Below are 26286 nucleotides of genomic sequence, written 5' to 3'. Positions count from 1 at the left end.
GAGGGTGGTTAGGAGAGGAAGCACCTTCATGAAGGCAAGGGGAGGGGAGGGGGGATGGCAATGGAGGGAAAGGGGATAACATTTGAAATGTAAATACAGAGAATATCCAATTTAAAAAGGGAAAAAATTATGAACAATCAAAGAATTACTGGAAGTCTCACTATTTCTGATTTCAAGTTGTACTGCAAAGCTTTAGTAATAAAAACAGCATGGTTGATCAATACACTCTAACTGAAGCCCCAGACACAAATCCACACACCTACGTACATCTGATTTTTGATAAATAGGCCAGAAACACACTGGAAAAAAATACACTGTCTTCAAAAAATGATGCTGGTCATACTGGATGGCTGCATACAGAAGAATGCAAATACATCCATATTTATTATCTGAACCAAACTGCGGTCCAAATGGATCAACGACCTCAACACAAAGTCAGATACTCTAAATATAAAAAGAATAAATGTGAGAACAGCCTTGAACTCATTGAAAAGTATTTTTTTAACAAAAATCCCATTAGCAAAGACACAAAGATCAAGAATTTAAAAATGAGGTCATGAAACTGAACAGTTTCTGCACAGCAAAGGACTGTCATTCAGACATAGTAGCAGCCTATGAAGTGAGAATATTTTCACCAAATATTTTCTACCAAGATATAGATCTTAAAGAGGACTAAAAGCCATGAAATTATGTAAATAACTCAAGAAAACAGATACAAGAAAATCTAAGTCTTCCAAATTTAAAAATGGAAAACAGAATTGAACATAGAATTCTCAGTAGAGAAATCTCAAATGGCTAAATGGCATCTGAGTAACCATCCAATATCTGATTACTCCCTAAAATGGAACCCATATCCAACACTGCTTGCGTGACCAAGAACCAAAAATTAGACAGCCTAGAGACCTAGGATAAAATCAAATACTACTGCTCCAAACACTAACAAAGTAACAAGAAAATAACTAATAATATTCTGCTAAACTCATAGGTTGGTGCCTTACTGAGCCATCAATAGGGACGCTTTCTCCTGAAGCGGATGGGAACAAATACAAGGACCCAGGCCAGATACACTGCAGAGGAAAAGAGAAATACAAAGCTCTAAATCTAAATGGACTGTGTCCATCAATGCTGACTTCAGACCTCTGGGAACAGCATGAAAGGAGATAGAAGGAGCATGAGGAGGGCCAGAGGGGATGGAGGCCAGCAGCAGAGCCAGGCTCCTACAAACTCACAGAGACTGAAGCAGCAAGCACGGGTTCCATACACGTCTGCACCAGGTCCTCTTGTGCACATATTACATGTAAGTTTAGTATTTTTATGGGACTTCTGGATGTATGAATCGGTGGGTCTCTGATTCTTGAGACCTCTTGGAGCTCTTTTCCTTTTATACTGCCTTGTTTAATAATGTGATGGTTTTGATTTTATCTTGTTATGTTTCACTTTGATTAAAAACTTAAATGTTTTCTTTAAAAAGAAAAGTAGATTAATAAAAAGGCAATGGCTCTGAAATAATTCTCCGATTGTCTAAAATTAAAAACCAATCTCTACTGATGAAAAATAAAATTAACTCTAATGACAAATTTCTCATTCTTTGTTTTATGCTTGATTTCTAATACCCAGGACACAGCTTTCAGATTTGTAAAATGAAAGGTAGGCAAAAACCTAACTAGAGACAGTCAGAACTTCTAACAGGGATCAGTACCACTTAGGGCTTCCTCTTCACTTATATAGATAGATATTAAGTTCCTTGTAATAAACTGCTTAGCTCATATTTGGTTTTGCTTTTTCCCCCCAAATTCATGAGACTATTCTGTAGAGAGCCACCACCATCACCAAGATTATTTATCAAAATCTGGGGTCATTCATTCAATGACATAGCACTTACTAGACCACAAGAAGCCATGGTAGTAAAGTCCCAGTGCCACAAAAAGAAATGTCAATATAAATGTGACTGTAACATCCCACATACTATCTGGAACTAATTTCCAGTTTTTAAAAGGACTTTTTGGGCTACAGAGATGGCTCAGTGGTTAAAAGTCCTGATTGTTCTTCCAGGGGTCCTTCCTGGGTTCAATTCCTACCATCCTAGCAACCACACAGTGGCTCACAACCATGTGTAATGAGATCTGATTCCCTCTTCTGGTGTCTGAAGACAGCTACTTATATACATAAAATAAGTAATTCAAAAAACAAAAGATATTTACATTTACTATGTTGGTCTCTCTTCCTCCCCTCACCCCCTCTCTCTCATATACAGGCATGCTTATGGTAAACTGGATGGTCAGGAGGAAGAAAAGACTGACCAACCTCATCTCAAAATACAAAACAATGAGAACAAAAAGATTAATTAACAGAAGTAGGAAATAGAAGAGATAAAGGAAATGTATGTAAATAGCAAAGCAGAACAGAAAGTTCCCAGGGAAAGGAGGGAAAAACATAACAATGAAGACAAAATATTATGTCATGAATATATAAAGGTTCCAAATGTATAAAGGGATATACAGTTAACATCTAGTTCATTCCAAAATGAACTAGAGTAACGGTTTCAACTGTTCACAGCATAAAAAATTGTTAAAACTATGTACGTGGATAGTCTAACTACCGTGACAAATATAAAAGAATCCCATATTGTATATTCATAAATCATAACCTTAAAATATCTGAACTCTAAACATTTAATTCATAAAAGAAAAAGAAATTATAAAACTGACCATGGAGATCAATAAAAAAAAATGAAACTCAAAAACGAAAATTTACATGAAAGATGGTCTATTTGAACAGGCTTTGTTTACATGGATGGACTCAGATTTTGCACATCACATGCAAATTTTATTTATAAAGAAAATTAAAATAATTAAGACTATAACTGTTAATGCTGACCCACTTAGAAAAAACTGATCCACTTATGGAGAATTATAAAAGTTCTGTAACATTTTAAAATTAATAAAAATAAGTTTTATAAATGAGATAAAATGAAAGGTAGAAAAAAGAGTTAAATCTATGAGTTGAGGGATAGGCTTGAAAATAACCAAAACAAATCCTATAATAAACATTAAGAACTAAATATAAATGAAATATCAATGGCAGATTCTAAGTATGCAAATGCTCATGATAATATTTTGCTATTTTATATAATTTCAAATAGGAAATATGGTGTCATATATATTCAGTTGTATTCATTACCAGAACTTAACTTTTTGAAATGTAAACTACCAAGTGGGATAATCTCAAAGCTAGTGCAGAACTACTATAAAGAAGGTAAGGACTCAGCTCTTTACCTTGTCATTTTAAATGTCCATGATCCTAACAGTCATTTCATTTCTTTCTATTTATAAAATAAAAATGACTTTTGCTCTACGTGTTATGAAAATGTGGGAGAGAGATAAAGACATTATCATATCCAAGGCCTTATGCATGCTAAGTACACATTAAGAAACCTGAACTGTACTTCAAGCCTATAAGGAATATCAAAGCTATTAAACAATTTGGAGGGTTTTCTCTCAATATAAACATTAACAGTCACTAAGAATTATCAAAAGTTCTTCTTTGCAATTTAAAATAATTTATAGTCATGATTCTTTATTTGTTATTGATAGAGGTTAGTTTAATTTTGTATTAACTATGAGAAAACCTGAACAATTAAAAGTCCAATGTTTACTTTTCTCACGGCATATTAACAAAGGTCAATTTTAATTTGAGCTTTCTCAGTTATAACATTTTTATTCATATTCATTCAAATACATAAAATTAAATATTAGATACTAGGTATTTTTAGAAGAGTGATGAAAAGTGTTGTTACTCACCAGTAACAGTACTTTTACAACAAGTCAAATGAAAACTACCTCTACTAAGAACCTGGGGTACAGCTGGGTGCAGTGGTGCACTCCTGGAATACCAGTACTCCAGAAGCAGAGACAGGTATGCTTCAAAGCCAGCCTGGCCTACCTACATATTAAGTTCCAGTACAGCCAGAGCTACATGGTAAGACCCTGCCTGTCTCAGAAACAAACAACACACAAACCTGAGGTACTTCAAAGACTCCAGACTTCCAAGCCCAAAATGGTAGGAGGCATCTATGAACCTAGTACATGTGGAAACTGATGGGGTTAATATTGGCTACATACAGAACCACACCCAATCTCAAACAAAAATCTCTCTAGTTTTCTACAGCAATGGGTTAGTGACTTTCAGTGTATATTTAATTATTATATTTACTTTCTTCTACTGTTCATCTCGAAAACAGATTTATTGCAAAAACACAATCAAGGCAACGATTTAAGTACCTGGGAGGCTAAGGCAGCTGAGTCTTAAGTTTGAAACTAGCCGGGGTTATACAATGAGACTGTCAAAGCACAAGCATAGAAAAAGTGAATTAAAATTATTAAATATAATAAAAGTCTGTATGTTTCATCATCTGTAATTCTTCATTATATAATTCTACCAAATTTCATCCACTTAACATGTTTCATGAATCCTTCATCCCTCCCCTGGATGGCCATGACAGGGAATAGAAAGATAAAGAATTCATTCCTTGTATTGGAGCATTCCACAATACTGCAGCAAGACTGACCCTCCAACTTAACTGGTATTAGATCCGTGTATAAAAAGACAAAAATCAGGTGATGAGTTTGAGGCTTTACATAAAACAGAAAAATATATGATACAAAGATTAAGGCAATTTTTTAAAGAAATAGAGAAAATATTTATATTCTCAGAAATTAATGGTCAAGCCTTATTTCCCAAGGACAGGTAATGCTGACTAAGATGAGATAAAGTATGTAAACCATTTAAAATGCTCTCTTATGATAAACGTATCCACTTCTCTGGAACTGTGGTAGTGGTTTTATGTGTGCTTTACTTTTTGTCTTGATTTTTGTGAGAAACAGTATTGCCATCTCAACTGTACCCAGTCTGGCCTTAATCTAACATCCTCTTGCATCTTCCAAAGTGCTAGGACCATGCCACCATATCTGGCAGGTATTTTTTATTAGTATTGAGAACTACATAATCAGATTTGGATTTTAGGACTGTGGAATACTGGTTACTGTAATGCCAGTGGAAATATCACATTAATAGCCAGTCATAGTTAAACTATAAAGCATGTGATGCCAAACTGAATAAAACTTAAATTATTTTCCCAAGCCTCCACAGGAAAAGCATAGGAACTGCTTTAGTGATCTGGGATTCCACTTAGTTTGTGATAAGTACATAATCCTCTCCTAATAATGCACTTCTGCCTATCAGTACTAAGCATTCATTCCTCTCTGATCAATGCACTAGCAACCTCTGAGGGTCACTCCCATAAGCCTACATGAAAATAACTTCTCTGAACAAGTGGGAGAAAGTTTTTACTCTTCTGGCAACAATCAAACTTTGAAAACTTTCTGTTCAAAAGTAGTCTCAATACAGTCTCAATCAGAGGGCAGATCCAGCCAGGGATGGTTCTGGGTTACATGAACAGTAAAACAAAACTGTATCCTTTGAGGTTATTTATCACTTTATTCCTATATATATATTCAGAGAGAGAGAAAGAGAGATATGAATAAAAGATGCATTATGGGAAGAAATACACACTTCCCATTTGTTCAAAGAAACAAATGACTGCATGAGCTAATCTATCCATTAAAATAGAGAACCATACAAACTACCTTAGCAATTGGCCCTTCCTTTTTTTCTTTAGAGCTCATAAAAAGAAAACCCAGACAGCAACCTGAGATCTTGAATATTTACAGCATGTGACTGGCTGCACCCTTGCAATATATGCTGAGGTGTTCTATTGCTTTGGTTTAAATAAAATTTTCTTGCTACATTTGCAAATTTGTGTGGGTTTTAATTTCAATTCTGTGAATATTTGAATAAATGGCCAAGAATCTGTAAACAAAAAATGCCAGTTCTGACCAATACTGACCACAGGTAACATCAATATTCCAATTTCCTCTTTAAATGTATTTGCAAGTTCCATGGCATATTTTTAAAAAAGGCAACTAAGACATAAAACCTGAACTCAATGGCCACCGTACTCCAAAAATATACAGGGAATCAACGATCTCTTTCCTTTCTCCTTTAAAAATAAAACACTATAAAATGGAAAAAGTATGCTGCCATAAATAAGGCCAACAACTTATTTTTAACACAAACCTAAGGTAAACAGATATGAATCAGATCCAAGTGTATAAAACAATTTAAATCAGTCAAAGGTATTAAAACACCTTTCCATGAAATAATTCATCTTTGTCATTTTACTTTTTGAAATTACCTGAAGAGATTTTAAAGGTTCATACATGGAGCTGGAGAGCTGTCTCAGCAGTTAAGAGCCTTCCTACTCGGTTGGAAAACCCAAATTCTGTTCCCAGGTCCCCAGGTTGGGTACCTCACAACTTTTAATTCCTAAATCACATACACATACAGCATATACTAACACACATACACATAAAAATAAATCTTTAAAAGAACCTCATAGTTATCCAGTTGAATTTTAACTGAATACTTTAAGACAGCATTCAAGGAACTAACCACTAAATAAGTGAATAACTGTACAACTTTAAAGTTTGCCAATCATGATTATTTGACATATTCCAGCAATAAACTTAATTTCCACTAAACTGATACTCTTGAATTACTTCAGTTTTATAGTTCAGCTAAGAAGTTGTAAATTACTTAAAGTTTTATATAACTTACCTTCAGACAATTTTCTACTTTTTTTCTATACAAGCCTAATTTTCAACATTCTATACTATTGTTGCTCTTAACATACATACTGTCAGGCACTGTGGAAAGACGACTCCTGACATCTTTTCTCAGTGGTAGCAGGAACGGGTACAATACCCTTTCTGCCCAGCATTCACACAGTCTACCATCTGTTTTCATTTCTCCTCATTTATTCATTCCTCTCTAATGAGTGCTAGGAATCTAAGCCAGCACACCGAGGAAAGTTGATAAAAAGAAATGACCAAGAGGTAGACGAGAACAAGCAAAACCATCACTTCTCTAAGATACAAATGAAACCTATATTCCTCAAAACAGAAAATTTCTGTTCAAATTTTTTAATTCCATTCCCACTGCTCAGTTCTATGGAAATAATAAGTGTCTTTTCCTTTCATGCTTTTAAAAGTCTAACGTTCCACAGTACATATTTCATGAATCTTTTTACAAGTGACAGAACCAACAGTAAAAACTTCATTCCAGAATATTCTAATGAAGTAGTGAAGGCTACAATTATATTTTCAAAATTTGATTCTAGCAGTGACACAAAGCTGACAATAAACATGACAGCAAAAATTACATCTAAATATTAAATAACATTTTACTGTTTCTTAACACTTACTACCTTTATAAACAAAAGCTACTAAAGGCTAGGCATATAGTTCAATTGTGGCACATGGCTTAGCATATACAATATCATGGGTTCAAATCCCAGAATTGAGATATGTCCTACAGTCTATGTCCATAATAAGGAAGTATTTAAAGTCCTTAATTCTATTCACTAATACTTAGATACTGTAACTGTCAATAGAATTCAAATTTAAATACCTTAAAATAAAATACAATTAACTAAAAATTGTTAAGACACAAAGTAGTCATGACCCCATAAACGTTTCCGCTGATTAAGTCTAATTTGCTGTAGTTAAAAATGCATGGCTGCACCAGGAAGAAGTTAAACTACCTTAACAGTCAACAATTCTAAGCATAATATATAAAATTAATGTTAATCTTTAAATATTTTAGAACCCACGTTACCTACCGTCTCTAACGTAGTCTCCAATGCCATAGCCTGCAAGTACTACTCAGCATATGTAGGAACACTAATTCAATTAGGTGTCTACTTGGAAAAACCAGTTCAAACTAAAGAAAGTTTAACTTGCTAAAATCTGATTCTGTAGACAACTTACCTGATTTGTCTGGCTACTTAAGTATGGCTCAAAATCATCATCATTTACAGCATCTTTTTGATGAATCGAACCATTTTGTACTGAAACTAAAAAAAACATTTGTATTAGAAGCGTTGTAATTATCCTTATGAAATTCACAGAAAAACTTACATTTAACATCAGAAAAAATTTTCAGGCCAACTCAGGAAAAAATAATCCTGAGTTCCTTCACGTTTTGGTTTAAGAGCAATCGTAAACATAACCTATAGGGAAAAAAAGCAATGAGTGCCACAGAAGACTTGGCAACCCTGTGACCCATAAAGTCAACACTAAAGCAGCCATATGTATGGAGTCCCACTTACTAAAGTTTTAAATGTCCCAACCTCAACACTGTAGTGAGCAAACACACAAAAATATAGGAAAGGGCTCCCTCACTGTCTGGATTTAAAATAAGTAAGTAATGCTGTAGAAAATACATTTAAGTATGTCACCTAACTTTATAGAAGTCTATTAATCTGACAATGGTGAGAACTTATTTCTTCTGTAACCTAGGCTAGCCTTGAATTCTCAATCCTCCTACTTCACCTTGTAAAGCAATGGAAATACAACACCAGACTCCAACCTTCAAGTAACTATTTGTGACTAATGTTCCAGTATGAAAAATCTACAAAGGGCTGAGTATGATGCCCCAATTAGTCTTGAGAGCACAGCACTTGAGAGACAGATGCAAAAGTATCGCAATGTCAAACCAATATGGACAACACAAACAGTTAACCAGCAGATTGGGCCATGTATAAAGATGCTGTTATTGAATAAGTGAAATTTAAAAAAGGTCTTATGTTGTTCTGGTTTGTTTTTCTGGCAGTCCTGGGAGTACAAATCCAGGTCCCGGTATATACTATATAAGCAGTCATAGTTAAAAATCTGTAAAACTTTAATACACAGGTGTGTGCACACACCTTGATTCTCAAAAGCTGAGAATCACTGGTAAAGTATGTGTTTAGCATGCACTGAGATTTTGAGTTCAAATTCAAACAACAATAAATAAGACTTTCACATGAAAGTAAAACTACAATTATAGACACCATAGAAGATGATTACTCATAAAAAACATGAAAAAACAAATTACAAGATAAATTAGAAAGTTCAAAAATTATCTCATAAACACTGTAAAATTTATGATACTTGGATTCAAGAAAAACTAAAGTAGACCCTGTCTCAGTCATGCCTGAGTACAGCATATAAAAACACCTGCTATATTTGATCTCGGGTCTACCACCAAGGAGGTTGGTCATCTCCAGTAGCAATCTGAGCTCACTAATCTACTAATGATTATTTACGTTATTCAGTGTCTTCTCATCTTAGTATTAAATGGGCATGTTCAATAATCTTTATAATACTAAATATTATAATATCCCAAATAAAACTAGAAATTATTCTGAACTAGAAAAACAAAGGTTAGTAGAATAATATTTGAGGTGATATCAATATAAAAATGCTATTGAAACATGAAATGAAAAAAAAGACAATTTCTGAATAATGTCAATCTTTGAACTATTACTGTACAAGCTATAATGTCACAAAGTACTGCCAACTAATATGGGGTTAAGTTTATCAACATCAAGTCTTAAATTTGCCCTGATTGTACATCACCTAAAATGTAATATTGTTAGAAAGAAGTGGCTTATAAGCAAAGAACTGTGAAGTCTCTTGGTTCTTTTTCATTTAATAAGTAGCAGGGAAGGCTCAACAGTAAAGCTACTCTGAGCATGAAGCCTTCAAAGCTGACATCTATGATGCCGTAACCATCAAAGGTAACACAAAAATAAGAGAATTTTGACTCTACTTCCAAGATTTAATTGTACTATAGACTTCATCAGAGCTAGGCTTGAGTTAAATGTTCCCACGAATTAAAATATGAAACAGTTACCACAAACAAAATAAAGAGGAGGGTGTCACATGCTATTATCCAACACCATCTGAGTGCTGAGGTAACCAAAGCAGTCCCAGCAGTTCAAATGAACCAATGTTCTTTTCTCATTGGTTTGATTCTTCCTTCACCAACAATGGTAATACAAGGTCCTTTACTTCTTGGGGGGTAAAATGTTTCCTATGAGTGGACTGCTACTCTATTATGTATACCGCCAATATTTAAACAGCCCATCATTTCTGTAACTTTTGTCAATTAGTTCTTGGTTATCTAGTCTATACTGCCAATATATTCAAAAAACTATCCATTTAAAGGCTCCTAATAAGATATTAACTAGCCCTTTAATTTGAGAAGCATGCTTTTTTTAAAACAACTGTTTTATAAAAATTTAGTTGTTGAACACTGTTTAATGACAATCTTATGTCTCAGAGACTGAAAGTCAGTGACAGTAATGAAATCTAACCCACATCTATATTGTGTAAAAGTTCTTCAGGGGAAAAAAGAACAGATGACTTACATGATTCTTCGCCTGTTTCCTCTGCCCTATGAAGCAAAGTCAAATCAAGATAGAACATGGGCCTTAGAAGCCAGGTGGTTCTCTGCTCTGGTCCTGACTACATCAAGTTAGGAAAGTCAACAGATGTGTGCATCATGTTTTCCCACCTACAAAAACAGCGACAATACCATATACCCTCTATCTCCTTACAGGAATGTTGTGAGGATTAATAATAATATGAAGCCAAAATAATGATAGTATGGTTCTTTGAAATCATTTCTTGGGGGGACAGAGAAGATACAACATTTTGCCAAATATACTACCTTTCTGAAACATTCAAACAAACGACTTCTACCTAATTCTTTTAAACTCCAGTTATATAAAAGGTGTGTGTCCCTCCAACAGAAGGAAAAAGGAGGAGGAAAAAGAAAACTGCAATCTATGTGCTGCTTACTTATATAAACTTAGAGAACAAAAGGACAGAGGAAAGCCCAAGAGAACATCCGACATACAAATGAAGACACAGCAAAAGTTCTTCTTCATAAAAAATTATTGACCAACAAATAATTATCCTTGCTTATTTTACCTATCCTTACTTATTAACTTTAACTACTATCCTTTCATACTATCTTTCCAAGAAAAACAAGCAGTTCTGACATGTCACATAGAAAAAAGTCTTTGATTTAAAAAAAAAAAATTAAATATGTTACCAAAACTCAAAAAGTATACTTCAGAAGCATGTTTGTGTTTACAAATAGACTGACAGAACTCCTCATTCCTTTATTGCAATAAGCCATAGGAAATGCTTGAAAATACTTTGCAGCATAAAAAGACACTAAAGCACGGTGTTAAGCTAGCAATGTCAACTAGTAATTCAGACAAGAAACACAGCGTCTCAGAAGTCATATTCAGTCAACTAGTTTCAAAAATTTAACTGATACCATAAAGTTCTTCAGTTCTAAATTCAAAATTACTGTTGTAAAGCAAAAAGGGGAAAAAAACACTATATTTTCTGCCTGTTTCAGTATACAAACTGACAATAAGATAATTTCACTAACTTAAAATTAAGTAAGTTAGCTAAGGCAGAAGTCTTTCAAAAACAGAAAAGTTCATACCAGCCACTTGCTAGTAGCTGTGATTTGGCTTGTAATGTATGTGTAAGGTTATTATTGTTTCTATCATTTTAAACCAACTTAAATAACTTTAAGTATACCAATACTTTTGTGCCAGTAGCTTTCCTTCTCCTCACAAGAGGATGAGAAGTAATTGAAAAAAATAGCAACTAGAGCAAAAAGCTATTGCAATTTTAATAATCTTCGTATTAACAAAATTTAGCTATTTTTTGTTTAAAGAAAAGGAACTGTAACAGAAATGTTAATGTATTAATAGACTTAATAAATCAGTAGCTATATGTGGTATTGGAACCCAGGACTATAAAAAAATCCTGGTCTCCAACCTTCATCTTCAGATAAAATAAAAATAGAAAAGTAGAGTTATAAAAGAGTAAAAGAAAATTTGCAGGAATAACTATTCAAAAACACAATTTGTATGGTATCTAAATATTAAATCAGAAGTGATACTAACAATTAAAAATCCTCTCATAAAAAATTCAAGTAGAGGGTGATGCAGTCTATGGCTAGCCTGCTTCTATCAGGTCATTTATAAGTATATCAGCAGAGATCACTAGATAGCACCAAGATGAAGTGATTCTCAAGTAACACAAACTGTGGTAATAGGGAACTAGTTTATAATACCCAATCTAGATGATCTATTTTGTTTTATTCAAAAAGAACTTCACAGAAGTCACTTACTTACCTTAAAACAGGTAACATAAAACACTTAGCACTTCAAACAGCCTTGCAAAGTGCCATAGTTCTAGAATAAAATAGTTTGTACTTGGCAATAATGACCAGATATTCCAGATGGCCTGATTAGCCACAAAAGAAAAAGTAAAAAATTCCTTTTAAACTTACAAATTTTAACAATTTTAAATTAACCTCTAATTCTAAAGTTTATAGTCATAACTAAAATAGACTGGAATTCTATGATTTAAAACTTCCTATATGTTCATATGCTGAAAGAAAACATCATTAATTAAGAAAAAGTTTGTTAGCTAACACAGTACAATGTTATCTGGCATATATTAATTCTTATAGAAAATGTAGCACAACATGAAAAAAATTATTCTGGGCCGAGCACTATTATTTCTAATTAACCAGCCTTACCACAGAAAACCCAGAAAAAAAAAAGAAGCATTAAAAGCATCAATAGAAACACGAAGCCTACACCAAAAGGGCTATTACAGAGCTTATTTTTAAGAAGTACTTGGTTACTGGGGAAGGAAAAAGAAAACAGGAAGTGTAATTGTATTTAGTGTCATTTCCGGCACTAAAAGAGAAATATATAGCTCACTGTAATGTTCTTTAACTGTCACCACCTCAAGAAAGGAGTTATTGTTCTACACTAATATCACATGTTAATGCCATGTTTCAATCAGCTGACTACTTTGTTCCACAAATACATACAAACGGCATTCATGTTTTAACTGCCTTACTGCTAATGGTAGTTTTTAAGTAGCAAATCATATACTAGCAGTAACTGCACAAATACTTTTTCTTTTTCAGGCTTTTGTAAGGTACTAGATTGAGACACGCCTTCCAATCAGAGTTATACAGTAAGATTACATACTTGTTGTTATGAGTTCTATACTGTGGTTGCCTGCCTCCTTGCAAGCAACTTCTATGCAATCAGTGATTAAGGGCATGATCTTCACCAATGCGACACAGAACGCCATGTGGTTTACCAAGTTTAAATGTAATCCAGACATTTCAGTCAGAATGTTCACTTTTAAAACTTATCCAACTATACATAAATGTAGAAAAAAGTATGACCTAAGTTATGTAACAAACATAAAATGGTAAGCTAAAGAAGTAACATTACGTTCATTGAAATACAACCAAGACAGCTGTTTCTTCTTAGTACTTCGGTTTCTACAACCGTAGCTTCAAACCCAGGAACTATGTAAATGTTGGCTGTTAGCTGCGATGTTTTTCTAACCTTTACATTTAGAAAGAAATGCAAAAACAAAAAAGAAACCGCTTACAGTTTAAAAATAACATCAAGGATACACCTGAGGGGGATTTAAAAAAAAAAAAAAAAAGCTCACCTTTATTTCCTTGCCCTTTAGGTCTCTGAAGCAAGACGAAAGATGTGGTAAAGAGGGGGAGGGGGGAAGAAAAGTGTGTTAAACAAGAGACATTATTGGAAACAAGTTATTCAGAACAATCCGCGTAGGTGCGAACCCCACCAGATCCTCCGCAACCTCTCCGCCCGTCCGCCTCCCACCGCCCCTGCTCCTCGCCTCCAGCACCCGCCAGCTCCCGGCCCCGCGGCGGCCGCCAGGACATCCGGCCCTCCGTGGTCACGGGCGCCGGCCACCGGCTCGGACGCCCGCGCTCAGGCCGGCCTGGGCGGCAGCCCGGACAACCAGCACCCACGGCGCCGTTACGGAGCTAGCGGCGGCTAGAGGAGCCGCGCCGCACGCGAGGGTGGAGCTCTGAGGCTCCGGCCTTCGCCGAGCCGGGGCCCTGCTCCCTCACCTGATCCACGCTAGTGGCTGACATTCTTCACCGTAACCCGAGAGGAACCGCCGCCGCCGCCGCCGCCTGGGCCTCTCGAGAGAGCACTCACAGCAGTCGACTGCCGCCCTCGCGAAGCTCAGCTCCAGCCTCGGCCGCCGCCGCTCTGGTAGGCTCCAGGAAGCGGGCTCGCGCTCGGGAGTCGCGGAAGGGGCCCGAGCTCGCCGCCTGCACACTGCCCGTCCCCGCTCGTCCTCCGATCCTCGGGCCCACAATGGCGGACAAGCTCCTGAGCCCCACTTCCGCTCCGGGCCGCCCTGACCTTCCGCTATCCAGTCTGACGTCCACACACACCTCGCAGTTCCTCCCCCACTCCCGCCACAGCCTCGGGCTCCGCCCCCGCACTGCACGTCACCGGAGACGGGCGAGGGGTAGAGACCGGGAGGCGCAACTGTACTTTAGACGCATGCGCGGGACGCTGAGCGTCGGGACCCGGCGCTGTGGGCTTTGAGGCTCCAGAGGCAGTCTGGCGACACAAGGGGTCTCAGCCACCCTAGGGCACAGATGCGACAAAGCCGGTGCCCGGTGTAGGGGCACGCTCCTAGTTGCTGGCTCCTACCTCTCTGCTGGGGATGGTTTGCTTCTTATTGAACTTCGGAGAGTGAAACAGTTGACCCCCCAGCCCTGAAAAAAGAAAATAATGTTGAATGTCACTAGAAACTGGTAAGGCTACTTTCTTACCTGTTGGCAAAAACAAAGGAAGTCAGTCCAGTTGTGTTTTTGACATCCTTATTGAACTTCCTTCCCAAGAAAGATTTCTTTACAGGTGTACTGTAGTGTGGACTCCTAATTAGACCAACCCTTTCAAAACCATCCAGTTTAAGTGCTAACCTGTGAAGCAGGAAATTAGGAAAATCAGTGTTCGGTACATAGTACCACAGTATTTTACAATTGCTGGGTCAAGACTGCTTCTCATGCAAATCCTCAAAAAGTAGTTTTAGGTGTGATCAGCCCAAATCTCTTTCTCTTGAGTTTCTTCTGTTCAGATTCCAAGCTGCAAGTCCATCCTTTTCCCAAGGTTTCCCCTTATTCTACACTGTTCTGCCTAGGCCCCACTCCCAAAAATATTATTTGTTTTCAGGAAGTTTGTTGGTAGAAGAATTGAGGCTGGGAAAGTGAGAGAACACAAGAGAAAAACAATAGAGAAAGGCTTGTAGGCCTTGCCTTTACTCCTGTCTGAGAAGTTTGGCTTTGAATCTCAGTTTGAATTCCTCCCTGGCAATGGTTAGTTCATAAGCTTGGAAAAGTCACTGAACCTAAACTTGGCGTCATGAGTAAACTAAGACCTGGCATATATAGTCAGTGGCAAGAGTAGGCTTCCCACAATCGTGGCTGTGTACACAGTTCTCATTTCTTTTGCTGAGTGAGTCCCAGCATAAAAACTGTAACTTAGTGAGTACGCATGAAATGTCAGGGACTGTAATTGATTAAATGTTCACAGTATCTTGTATGTTGACTGCTGTTATAAAAATTGAAGGCTGGGTGAGGAGGGCACGTGCCTTTAAACTCAACACTTGGGGGTGGATCTCTGTGAGTTTAAGGATAACTTAGTGAGTTAGTGATCAACTTAGTGAGTTCTAGGACAGCCAAGGCTATGTAGAGAGGACCTGTCTCAAAAAAGGAAAAAAAAAAAAAAAACACCATAAGTTTAAGGAATAAAGGCCAGCAAGATGGGTGGGCAGCTAAGGGCACTTATAACAAAACACTGACAATGTGAGTTCTATACCTGGAACCCACATGGTAGGAGAGAGCCACTCCTTATAATTCCTTTTCTGATCTCCACATGCGTGCTTATGGGTTTCACCTCTAAAGTAGTCCACCAGCGCCCCAGATGGCTGCCTCCAGTCACCATCATCACGCTCCCACCACACAAAAGTGAAAGAGGAAAGAGCCTGGTAGGCAGGGAGAGCAGAGCGCTCTCTGAGGATATTACTGGCGATTTTATTTCCACAACTGTCTACCCCCTACTAACTACAACACTGCTCTCTGAAAGTTCTTGGTTGCATGCAAACTGAAACATAGATTCTGAAATGCATGCTCAACTGAGGATCGAGAGAGTTACCGCCCTGGAAGAATAATAGATGACAAGAGAGAGAGGCATAATAAGGAATGAACTGTGTGCATAATTCTTTCCCAAATCCACTCTGCTAGCTAGTGGTATTCAAATTTTTCCTTGAAGCTTTTTCCAGTGTTTAAAAATGTGAAGATCCTTCATTACCTTCAAATAACCGTGAGTGAAACAAGCACTGATAAAGGTATAGGACAGACTGCTGCATTTTAAATGTAAGATTTCTAAATACAGTATATGATAAGGCAAAAGTGATAGTTAACAATTGAATACGGTGAAACACTTTGGTAAATACTATTTTGAAAGAGACCTCTTCACATTAAACCAGATACACTGAAACTATTAGATGAGAAAGTAGGGAAAACCTTAGAACACATAGGCACAGGAGAAAATATTCTGAACAAAACACCAATGGCTCAAGCTCTAAGGTCAAAGATTAACAAATGGGACTTAATGAGATTGCAAAGTTTCTGTAAGGCTAAGGACATTGTCAAGAAAACAAAATGGCAGCCAACAGAATGGGAAAAGATCTTTACCAACTCCACATCAGATAGAGGCCTAATATCCAAGGTATACAAAGAACTCAAAAAGCTAGACACCAGAGAATCAAACAACCCTATTAAAAAATGGGGTACAGAGCTAAACAAAACGTTCTCAATTGCGGAATATCGAATGGCTGAGAAACATCTAAGGAAATGCTCAACATCCTTAGCCATCAGGGAAATGCAAATCAAAACAACCCTGAGATTCCACCTCACACCAGTCAGATTGGCCAAGATCCAAAACTCAGATGACAGTAGATGCTGGCAAGGTTGCGGAGAAAGAGGAACACTTCTCCACTGTTGGTGGAGTTGTAAACTGATACAACCACTCTGAAAATCAGTCTGGTGATTCCTCAGAAAATTGGACATAGTACTACCTGAAGATCCAGCTATTCCACTTCTGGGCATATACCCCAGAGATACTTCAACATACAACAAAGATATATGCACCACAATGTTCATAGCAGCTCTATTTATAATAGCCAGAAACTGGAAAGAACCCAGATGTCCTTCAGTAGATGAATGGATACAAAAATTGTGGTACATTTACACAATGGAGTACTACTCAGCTATCAGAAACAATGACTTAACCAAATTCTTAAGAAAATGGTTGCATCTAGAGAATATCATCCTGAGTGAGATAACCCAGTCACAAAAGAACAGACATAATATGCAGTCACTGATAGTGGGATGCTAAGCCCAGAGACTCGGACTGCCCCAAAAACAACTCACAGACTGTGTGAAGTTCAAGAAAAAAAGAAAAGAAAACAAAACAAAACAAAAAACACCATGCTCAATCCTTACACACCAAGAAATCGTTGACTAATTCCAGGTTACACCCTGTTTTACATGTACTTTTTGCTCATTGTAACTGGTAAGACCTTAATGCAGAGTATCAAACCTTAAAAAAAAAAAAAAAAAAGCCAAGCACTGACACAATTGTATTTGTATACATTTATGCAAAAATGTTTAAAATTTTTTTCTTTTATCTTTGTTTTTTAAAATAAAGTTTATTAAAAAAAAAAAGAAAGAAAGAAAGAGACCTCTTTCCCAAACACTGTTGTAGTTGTTTGAAAGAAAATTTACAAAGGCAACAAAAAGACAGAAAAAAACATGTACCCTCGGGTTTCCTTTAAATGGTATCTCTTAAGTGTGATTCTTGTCTCTTAGGAAAACTACAGCTTTTCCCAAAAATTTGTTATAAAACAGTCTCTAGACCTAGGCTAATTTTACTAAATTAGAACATATCACGTTTGGAACATGGTATATATATTTTAGAAAGAAAAAAGCATGTTTATTTTGAAGTAATTTTACATTTGCGAAGATGTTATCTATAGTTCCTACACATCTCTTGCTCATCTTCCCCTAATTTTCTTGTCTTACACAACTACCCTACAACAAAAACAACAAGGAAATTGCCTTCAAGTTGATGGCCTCCAGCTCCACCCTGCTGAAATTTTCACACTCATGTTTCTTTTTCTCTCCCAGAATACCATGTTTCACGTCAGTATCAAGTTTTAGTTGTAAAATCGCTGAATGAAGACCCTAGACTCAGATAGTACGCAAAGACAAAGAATGTTTATTCTGCAGAAACATCTAGCATGCAAGCGTTACCATGGTTTCCAAATGGCAATACCCACGGAGACATTCGAATTCCTTTTAGAAACAGGACTGCTTATTTGCTTCTGAGATAACAGTAGACTTCTAAACCTTAGAGCACATTCCAAGGGGTTACAGACACCATTAACCAAAGGTCATAAAGAAGATACACATCACAGGACTTCGGGTCCAAAAGCTGGAGATAAGATATTGACTAGGTTTGTCTAAACAAAACTTCAAGAACAGCTTAGCTATAGTTTTAAACTTTTCTATAGCCCTGCAACATAGTAACAAATGGTCAAAGTTAGGAGAGATAATTGATATGCATGTAAGCAATGTAAGCATTCTCTGTTTTAACCTTATTCAATGACTAAATTAATGTGCAGAACTGCACTGAGTTTTTTTTTTTTTCCCACCATGTGAACATGTGAGAGTCTTACAAGTACTGGGAACAAAGGGCAGAGATAAGTCCCCCTTGCCTGAGACTTCAATTTAAAGAAACACAATTCCTTGGCCAGACTTTACCTAGCTTCCCGTGGTGTCACTTTGAGGTGCTAACCCAAGGCTACAGAAGCCAGCCTTAAAGCAACTCTGTCAGGCAGACCAGCTGCCGATCTACAGAAGCAGAGCACCTTTCACCTAGGACAGATAGCAAATGATCCCTGGCCTAGTTTCTGAACAGGATATGAAAAATGAACTCCTCACCTTCACCTTGTGAAATCCATCTATCATTACATCCAAAAGGGCCTCACTGAGACCACCACTCACACATGCAATAGGCAGGAATGCTTTTATTTTGAGATAGCAAGAAGCCTGCATACAAGGGTTGACCACTTACTAACATGGTGACCCCAGACAAAGGATCACAAGTCTTTTGGGAGAGATTACAGGAATTTTAGCGAAGGTTAGGCAATCTAAAACTTTGTTGGTAGGTGCTGGGGAAGTTACCTGGGTCAGTTTCTGATTGGCTGATATGGTAGTTTTACTATATTTGGTGAGGCCTTGAGGAAATTCCAGGAACTCAGCTCTGAGCTCATCCTCCCTTTGTCCATAATCAATGATTAACAGCCCATTACCACCAGCTCCTTCTGAGGAGCCCAATCTGCTTCCCTTGGAAACTGAAGCCTTTTTATATCCAAGGTTTTTTAATTTTTTAGGTGATCCCTCACCCTGACAGTCTCCATCTCGCCTAGTTTTTGGGTAATGAATACAAAGTATAAGTTAGCATTGAGCAATGCTTCTTCACAAGACCCAAAAATCATCCTAAACATGCAAATGGACCTATGGATACTTTACTTTCCTCACTACCAAATGGTTTTTCTTACTTTCTGGATATCATGATTAAAGAAAGCAAAATTCCACAGTCTAGTTTAATTAACATAAAAAACAGAAATTTCCAGAGCTTTAATTCTTACAGGTACGGAACCGTGCAACATGACGCTAACCAGAATTTCTTTCCATTTTCTTCTTTGCTTTGAAATACGGTCTCATTCAGGCTGGCATCCTCCAAGCTATGATCCACTGGCAGCCTGCTAAATGCTAGAATTAAAAGTGTACAGTCTCTGACCCCTCCTCTTAGCTGGCCTTAGTTCTTACTTCTATCAAATGTTGTATAACTAAACATAGATGTGGGTAGATGACAGTGATTGTTTCCAAGCAAACCAATCAGTCATATATTTCTCCCTGCCCTGAGGTGAATAACTTTAACTTCCCAATATAGAAGCATCTTTTCCTTTCCTATCCCGAAGTCACAGGACATAATTTCCAAAATGAGCACAAAATGTAAACAGATCAGAGCTAGGTAAATGCTTTAGTTCTTCCTGGGGCAAAGCAAAACTACCCAGCTAGGAATCCCACCTCCAGACAACACCAGTGTCCCTCTTTCATAACAGTCCCAACTGAGGCTTGCCCACTTCCCACAGAGTCTTAAAAGCCAACATTCACTTCACAATACCCTCCTCCTCAGGGCAGCCACTGGTTTGATGCTTGCAACTGTGACTGTCACACAACAAATGTGGCCTTTGTCTAGTCCTCACATTATTGTATCTGACTTCACAGCAGGAGTTCATCTCTGTTTCCCACTGTGTGGTGTGGAAAGGCCAGAATGAGCAACCAAATGAAATCCAGCATGGGGTTGATGCTAGGACTCTGTGGTGAAAGGGTCACTCATGGTCTGTGTTGGCTATTTTTATGACAACTTGACACAAGCTGGAGTCATCTGAGAAGAGGGAACTTTAATTAAAATATCTAAAAGATCATACTGTAGGCAAGGCTGTAGGGCATTTTCTTTATTATTTATTGATGTGAAAAGACCAAGACCATTGTAGGTGGGGTCACCTCTGGGCTGGTGGTTCTAGGTTCTACAAGAATGTAGGCTGAACAAGCCATGGGGAACAAGCCAGAAAGCAGCATTTCTACATTAAATACCTCTTCATTAGCTCCTGCCTCCAGACTCCTGCCCTGTTTGAGTTCTTGCCTCAACTTCCTTTGATTAATTGTGATGTGGAAGAATAAACCAAATAAATCCTTTCCTCCCAAAGTTACCTTGGTAATGATGTTTCATCACAACAATAATAACTGTAACAGAAAAAGGTCCATGATAGGACCTTGAACCTCAGCAACCCATTTGCTATGAATTCATCTAGGGTGATTCCTACTCAAGAAAGCAGTAGAGGCAAATGCCACCCCATAGGCTTTGACATAGCCTGGAACCTTCTCCAGTCTGCTTTCCAATCCCAACTCCAATGTCCAGCCCAAAGTCCCACCCCTAGCTTTTTAAGTGTGACACCACACAGGTGCTTTCAGATGTTTCATTTTCTAAAATCTGGGGATTCTTTTCACTAGTCAACCACCCTGGGTGGGAGCACATAGTCCTGACTACAAAAGCCATAGGGATTGTGACGCAGAGAACTTAGGAATGTACCAAAGCCCAAAGCACAGGCCGTGTAATATCTATGGAGCCTAATCCACAAGTTTCCTCCTACTAAACAGGTTTCATGCTGCCACTGGGGTTACTAACATTACTTTTCTATTATTTTGCCTCCCTAGTACTTCCTTCCAAGGAAAGCTAAATTCCCAGAAAAGAAGAGCTTAGGGGAATTAGAGAGGAACTGATATTGGTATGATTTAATTATTGTTGAACCCAGGGAAAAGATTACTGAAAGATGAATTATGCTATTCTGCTATTTATTGCAAATAATAAATTCTAGTTTATCTATTGCAAATTCTCCAAATAAAAGTATTTTAAAAATAATTGGGTTATAAAAATAAGACTAACATTCTGATGTTGCAAGTCACTGGTTAGAGTCTATATATAAAGTCAACTCAAATGCTAAATTAACTATTATGGGACCAAAGCTCCCAAGTGTAACACAGGGTTATATTCCCTCAAGCCTTGGGTCACATTTTCATCAACAGATCAATTATGTAGCCTTGTTTTGACAATACTTGTGCTTAAAGACACTTTGTTTAGTATAAACTGTTGATTCATTAACCTCAAACTCAAAGACAACAGCACAGTGACACCTCTCTGAGTAAGGTTAATCTAGTACACTTTCCTTTTCTGTAAGGCATAACACAGTCTCTTGCATGGGGTACACTGAATTTCAGCACTAAGTGTGGCAGCCATTTTAAACAACAAAATCAGCAGGGAAAGTTTGGATGTGTAAAATATACTGTTAAAAAGAAGCTTGTTTACAGTGTAAGCTCTGAAACAGGAGGGCAGAATATAACTTGGTTTACATCTTCTGGGACAAAACCGTTCTGCTAACAATACAAATCCTTTTTCAGTCCTGCATATCCATATGGCCATGACCAAGAAGGTGGATTTAGAGCTTATAAGTACCTTATTAGTAGGCATATTTATAGATACAATGACAGCAAACTCAGAAAATAATTAAACAAGTGTTTCTTCTTGTTCATTCAGACAATACAAAATTATGTGGGAGTGACTAAAGAATTATTTACTATCACTTGACAGTTTTACACATATATAGTGAATTTTGGTGGTGTCGATCCTCCATTATCCTGATTTCTCTCTCACTCCTGCTGAACCCTTTCTTTATCTTGACAATCCCCACTTATTTTGATTGTTGTCTTTTGATTATTGGTTTGTATTTATGAAACACTGAATTTAATTATTGTTGCTAAGAACATGGGGGGCGGGGTAGAGCTAAAGCCATATCATACCCAGTAGACCACAGCACTTTATCGTACTTTCCCATCCTCTACAGCTTACATTCTTTCTGATACTTTCTGAATTTTAAAGGGTATGATATGGATGACGTATTTAGGGATAAGAATTCAAAGACCACTTCTTTATAGCGTGTTGAATAGTTACATGTTTTAGCATTGGCTGTCACACACTGCAAAGAGAAACTTCTCTAGCTAAGGCTGGAAATAGTACTACTCTGTAAATTAAAGCAAACTTGTAGTAAATAATTTGGCATCATATCTCCTGGGGTCTGGAAATTGCCAGTCAAACCCCACTTACACCAATCTCAGTTAAGCAAGAATAGTTTACTGAATGCACACCATAATGTTGGATGTCCAGGACCACAAGAAAGAAAAACCTAATTGTGGAATCAGTTTGTCCTCAGAACAGGCTTTTGACATGAAAAACCCAGGTTCAACCTTCGAAGACAAGCAGTGAAGTGGTACAGTTTTGGCTAGTTAAAGAAAGTATTATCGGCTAACCTTTAAGCTCATTGGTCCTGAGTGGGTAAGAAAGGTGGTGGACGGGTGGTGAACAGGGGAATTTCAGAACATTGAGACAACAGGATACAAGTAATTCAACCATAACTTCTTGGCTTATTAAAAGCGTTTTTTTTTCCTGTGTCAGTTATGGATAATTACTTCTAGAAAGTAGAGAGTTAGAACCTGACCTTAATTTCACCTTAGGAGTAAAGTGTAGACTGAATACAGAATGACCACAGTCATATTAAAACAAGCAGGACTCAGCATCCCTCTACTGAGCCTGTACTTAAAAGTCAGGTCATTGACTTCATGTCATTCTTTAAAGAATCATAATGAGTTCTTAAAACTGAGTTTCACTGTAGAGATCCTTTTCCAGAGGAGTCATGAGGGCATTGATAAGACAAGGCCCACAGATGGGAAGTAGGAGTAATATACACAGAGGGCCGACCAAGGCAGTAATCAGGGATGTTAACCAAGGAAACCAACTAAATAACCTTCCAAACCATTTCATATCTTTTTGTCTTTCTTGTTCCCTGCTGAGAAGGTTAGTTTTAACTACAGCTAAAAATTTCCTAATTGCTCCAGAATGATTGCCATTGAATCAACATTGCTCCCTTAGACCCATATGTAATCCTTCTTTCTTGAGGAACAGGGAGTGTAATGCTCAATGGTTTTTTAGGACCGCCTCAGCTAAACAGTCCACCTGTTGTTCAGAAATGACCTAGCTGAATGTGATTGAGCCAGATCTTTGTCCACCTGCTCATTTAACAGCCTGAAATTCTGTTGCCTGTAACTAGAGCACCCTATTGCTGCTGATCCTAATACCCATCCCAATCAACACTGGCATTAAAATGGGTACAGCTCTCCATAGACCAAGGGCTAGGATACAGGCCCTTGTGATTCTGCTCTACTGCCTCTCCATATTATGCTACTACATGGATAAGCACATATAGTTCAGGCTTCTGCTTGTTTGTGAAATGAGCTAATGATAAATAAAGAGAAAGACTAAGTGCTTTTAGGTGCTGCTAGGAGGTTAGTCTTTTATAGTGTTGACTAATGGATGTTACCCTAGGTAACAAAATAGACCACACAAAGAGGGACCACAATCTGACAATATGGCATAAAGAAACACCTGGGGTGGGGGGCTGGTATTTGACCCTACACACTAGGAGGTTACAATACTTATTTTTGTCACAGAACTAGGTTTTGAGATTTGTGACACAGGTCCCACTAGGTGTGGGACCTCAGGTTTTGCAAATTGCTGGATCGTAAATATTCCAGGGTCTGGTCCCATCACATAAGCTCTAAATTCCTGGGTATATCTAACCTCCTAATCAGCATAGGGAGAAAAAGGGTCTCAAGATTTGAGAGTTCTACTTCCCATCCTGGGGTCCAGGATTCACATCCCCAAGGGCATCTCCTGTTTCTCAGAGAAAAAGATGAACTCTTAGGATAGAGGGGGAGTTGACCAGCATTAGGGAAAGGCTTGTCAGTTGTGTAAGTTCAGATACATATCCGTTGATACTGTGCCTTCTAACACTTTACTGGGACTAATGATGTTTAAGACCCTGTTACTGATGCCCTGAAATCTATGGATGGTGAACATCATTCTAGGGTCCTTCCTGGTGCATAAAGGCTGAGCCCCCAAGTCTTCCTTGTATCCCACACAATGGAAACAAGAAGAATGTAGCATTGATATGCCCACCACCTAGACTCAGGCTGACAGTGTCAGTCTCTAACAGAGATTGTACTGTGCAGGAATGGTAGAGGCAGGGGTGATGGTACCCAGAATGGGATATGGTGGCCAGTGATGTAACTAAGCCCATATCTGGCAAATGAGGGTTGGCTTTCCTTTTATGTGCCAATGAGTACCTCTTTCTGGTGCTCTCAGACCAAAAATTTTTATTATGTCATTTGTCCTTTGCCTAAGTGAAGATAGGACTCTCTTCTTTCTTTTCCTGGTAGTTGTAATGACCATTCCCACAGGGCCTATAATTGATTTCAACAGATGGCACTATTCAAAACACATCCTTTGTTTTCTTGTTTTATTCCCCAGTTTATTTATCTTAATTTGAATGGGGTTGATTTTTCTGGTTTTTTTGTTGTTGTTGTTTTGTTTTGTTTTTTTTAGAATACCTCTCAGTTCTTTGTAACTAAATATCATTAACCTTCTCAGTTATCCATGGTGCTAATGTTTTATAGCCCCATATAACATAAAAGCACATATCTTATCCCCCACAATCCAGGTCTCCATTTGAGGGACAGGTATATCAAATGTGAGGGTGGGAGAACCATAGGCAGTGATATTTGTAAATAGGGTTCTGTCTGTAGTTCTAGTCAAAGTCCATACATGTTGTATTGGAGCATGTGCCTCAGTATCCCAAGGCAACATAAATAGGAAATTAGTGTCTAGAGTCTTTTACCAGTCTGATGTTTAGCGGGTCCTGTGGGTGTTGTCTGACAACCCATTGTTTGTCTGGATCCTGATGTTCTCATCCATTTCATGGCTGTCTGGGTGGTCAAGATCACAAAGAGGGTCCCTTTTTTAGCATAGGCCCAAGGGCTTTCCTTTCGACCTAGCATTTCAGCCTGTAAGATGGGACAATGGACATCATACCTTTCTTCTGTAACTGATGTCTGCTGACATTAGGACATTGTCAAAGGGTCCCAGGAAGGCAGAAATATTTAAGAACTGGCTAGTGTATTTATCTGCAGTCAATGTAATCTGTGGCAGCTGGAGCCAAATCTTAATGAATTTTTGATTCCGTAAAACTTGGGTGAACTTCAGTTTACAAGAGGATGGACATTAGTTTTACCATGACATTGAAATCTATATTTTGGAAAACGTATCTAAGAGTTGTCTATAAGACAAGAGTAGACACGCCTTTGAGACCAGCAATAATTATAGGTTTGGGTTAAAAGGCACAGAACACTTTTTTCTTCAGTCCAAAGGACTATATATACAGATGGGACAAGAATGATTTTTATCATGATCAGGTGCACCTGTAAGTGAATATTCAGAAGATAACCATTGTAAACAGTCAGTGTTCCATCAGTTTATCAAAATTTCATTGACTAAAATGTTGAGCTTCAAAATATATAATTTATAATTTCTTATAGCTCTATAATTTGTATTCATATACTTTATATTCCTAGACCCTCCAATTTTAGACGTCCTTTTAGATCCTCAGACCTTAAATAAACGTTTTCTATCTAATTCTTTACCATGAGACATAGGCGGCCCAGTATTGATAACAGTAATTTAATAGAAAGACTGTGGGCAGAGCAAACCTGTTTGCCCTTCCTAGTAAGAAACCTGGTAGTTTTAATTAACTAATGAATTGACTAATGAACTAGCACAGTGGCGGATTTTCTTGAGAAAGTCAGTTATTTGTTGGTTTCTTTCTGTCAAGTTATAATTAGTTTAGCCATCAATATCATCAGGGAGATAAA

General features: G+C 37.6%; 1 protein-coding gene across 3 annotated transcripts in view; it reads right to left on the bottom strand.

The window, feature by feature from the left end:
• The window catches only part of YTHDF3 (YTH N6-methyladenosine RNA binding protein F3), a 32599-nt gene extending 18444 nt beyond the window's left edge, over positions 1–14155 (bottom strand). Inside the window, exons 1-4 of one of the 3 annotated variants that reach the window (XM_080929507.1) lie at positions 13891–14155; positions 13458–13482; positions 10313–10458; positions 7887–7972 (exon numbers count right to left, since the gene is read on the bottom strand). In XM_080929507.1, the coding sequence (XP_080785633.1) occupies positions 7887–7972; positions 10313–10370 (144 nt within the window). In that variant the 5' untranslated portion in view covers positions 10371–10458; positions 13458–13482; positions 13891–14155. The remainder of the gene's footprint in view (positions 1–7886; positions 7973–10312; positions 10459–13457; positions 13483–13890) is intronic. The other 2 variants (XM_080929508.1, XM_080929509.1) reach the window with 2 other exon arrangements.
• Positions 14156–26286: the final 12131 nt, after the last annotated feature.

This window comes from Micromys minutus (genome assembly GCF_963924665.1).
Source record: "Micromys minutus genome assembly, chromosome: 15".
Taxonomy (NCBI): Eukaryota; Metazoa; Chordata; class Mammalia; order Rodentia; family Muridae; genus Micromys; species Micromys minutus.
This window is presented reverse-complemented; position numbering and strand designations above follow the sequence as displayed.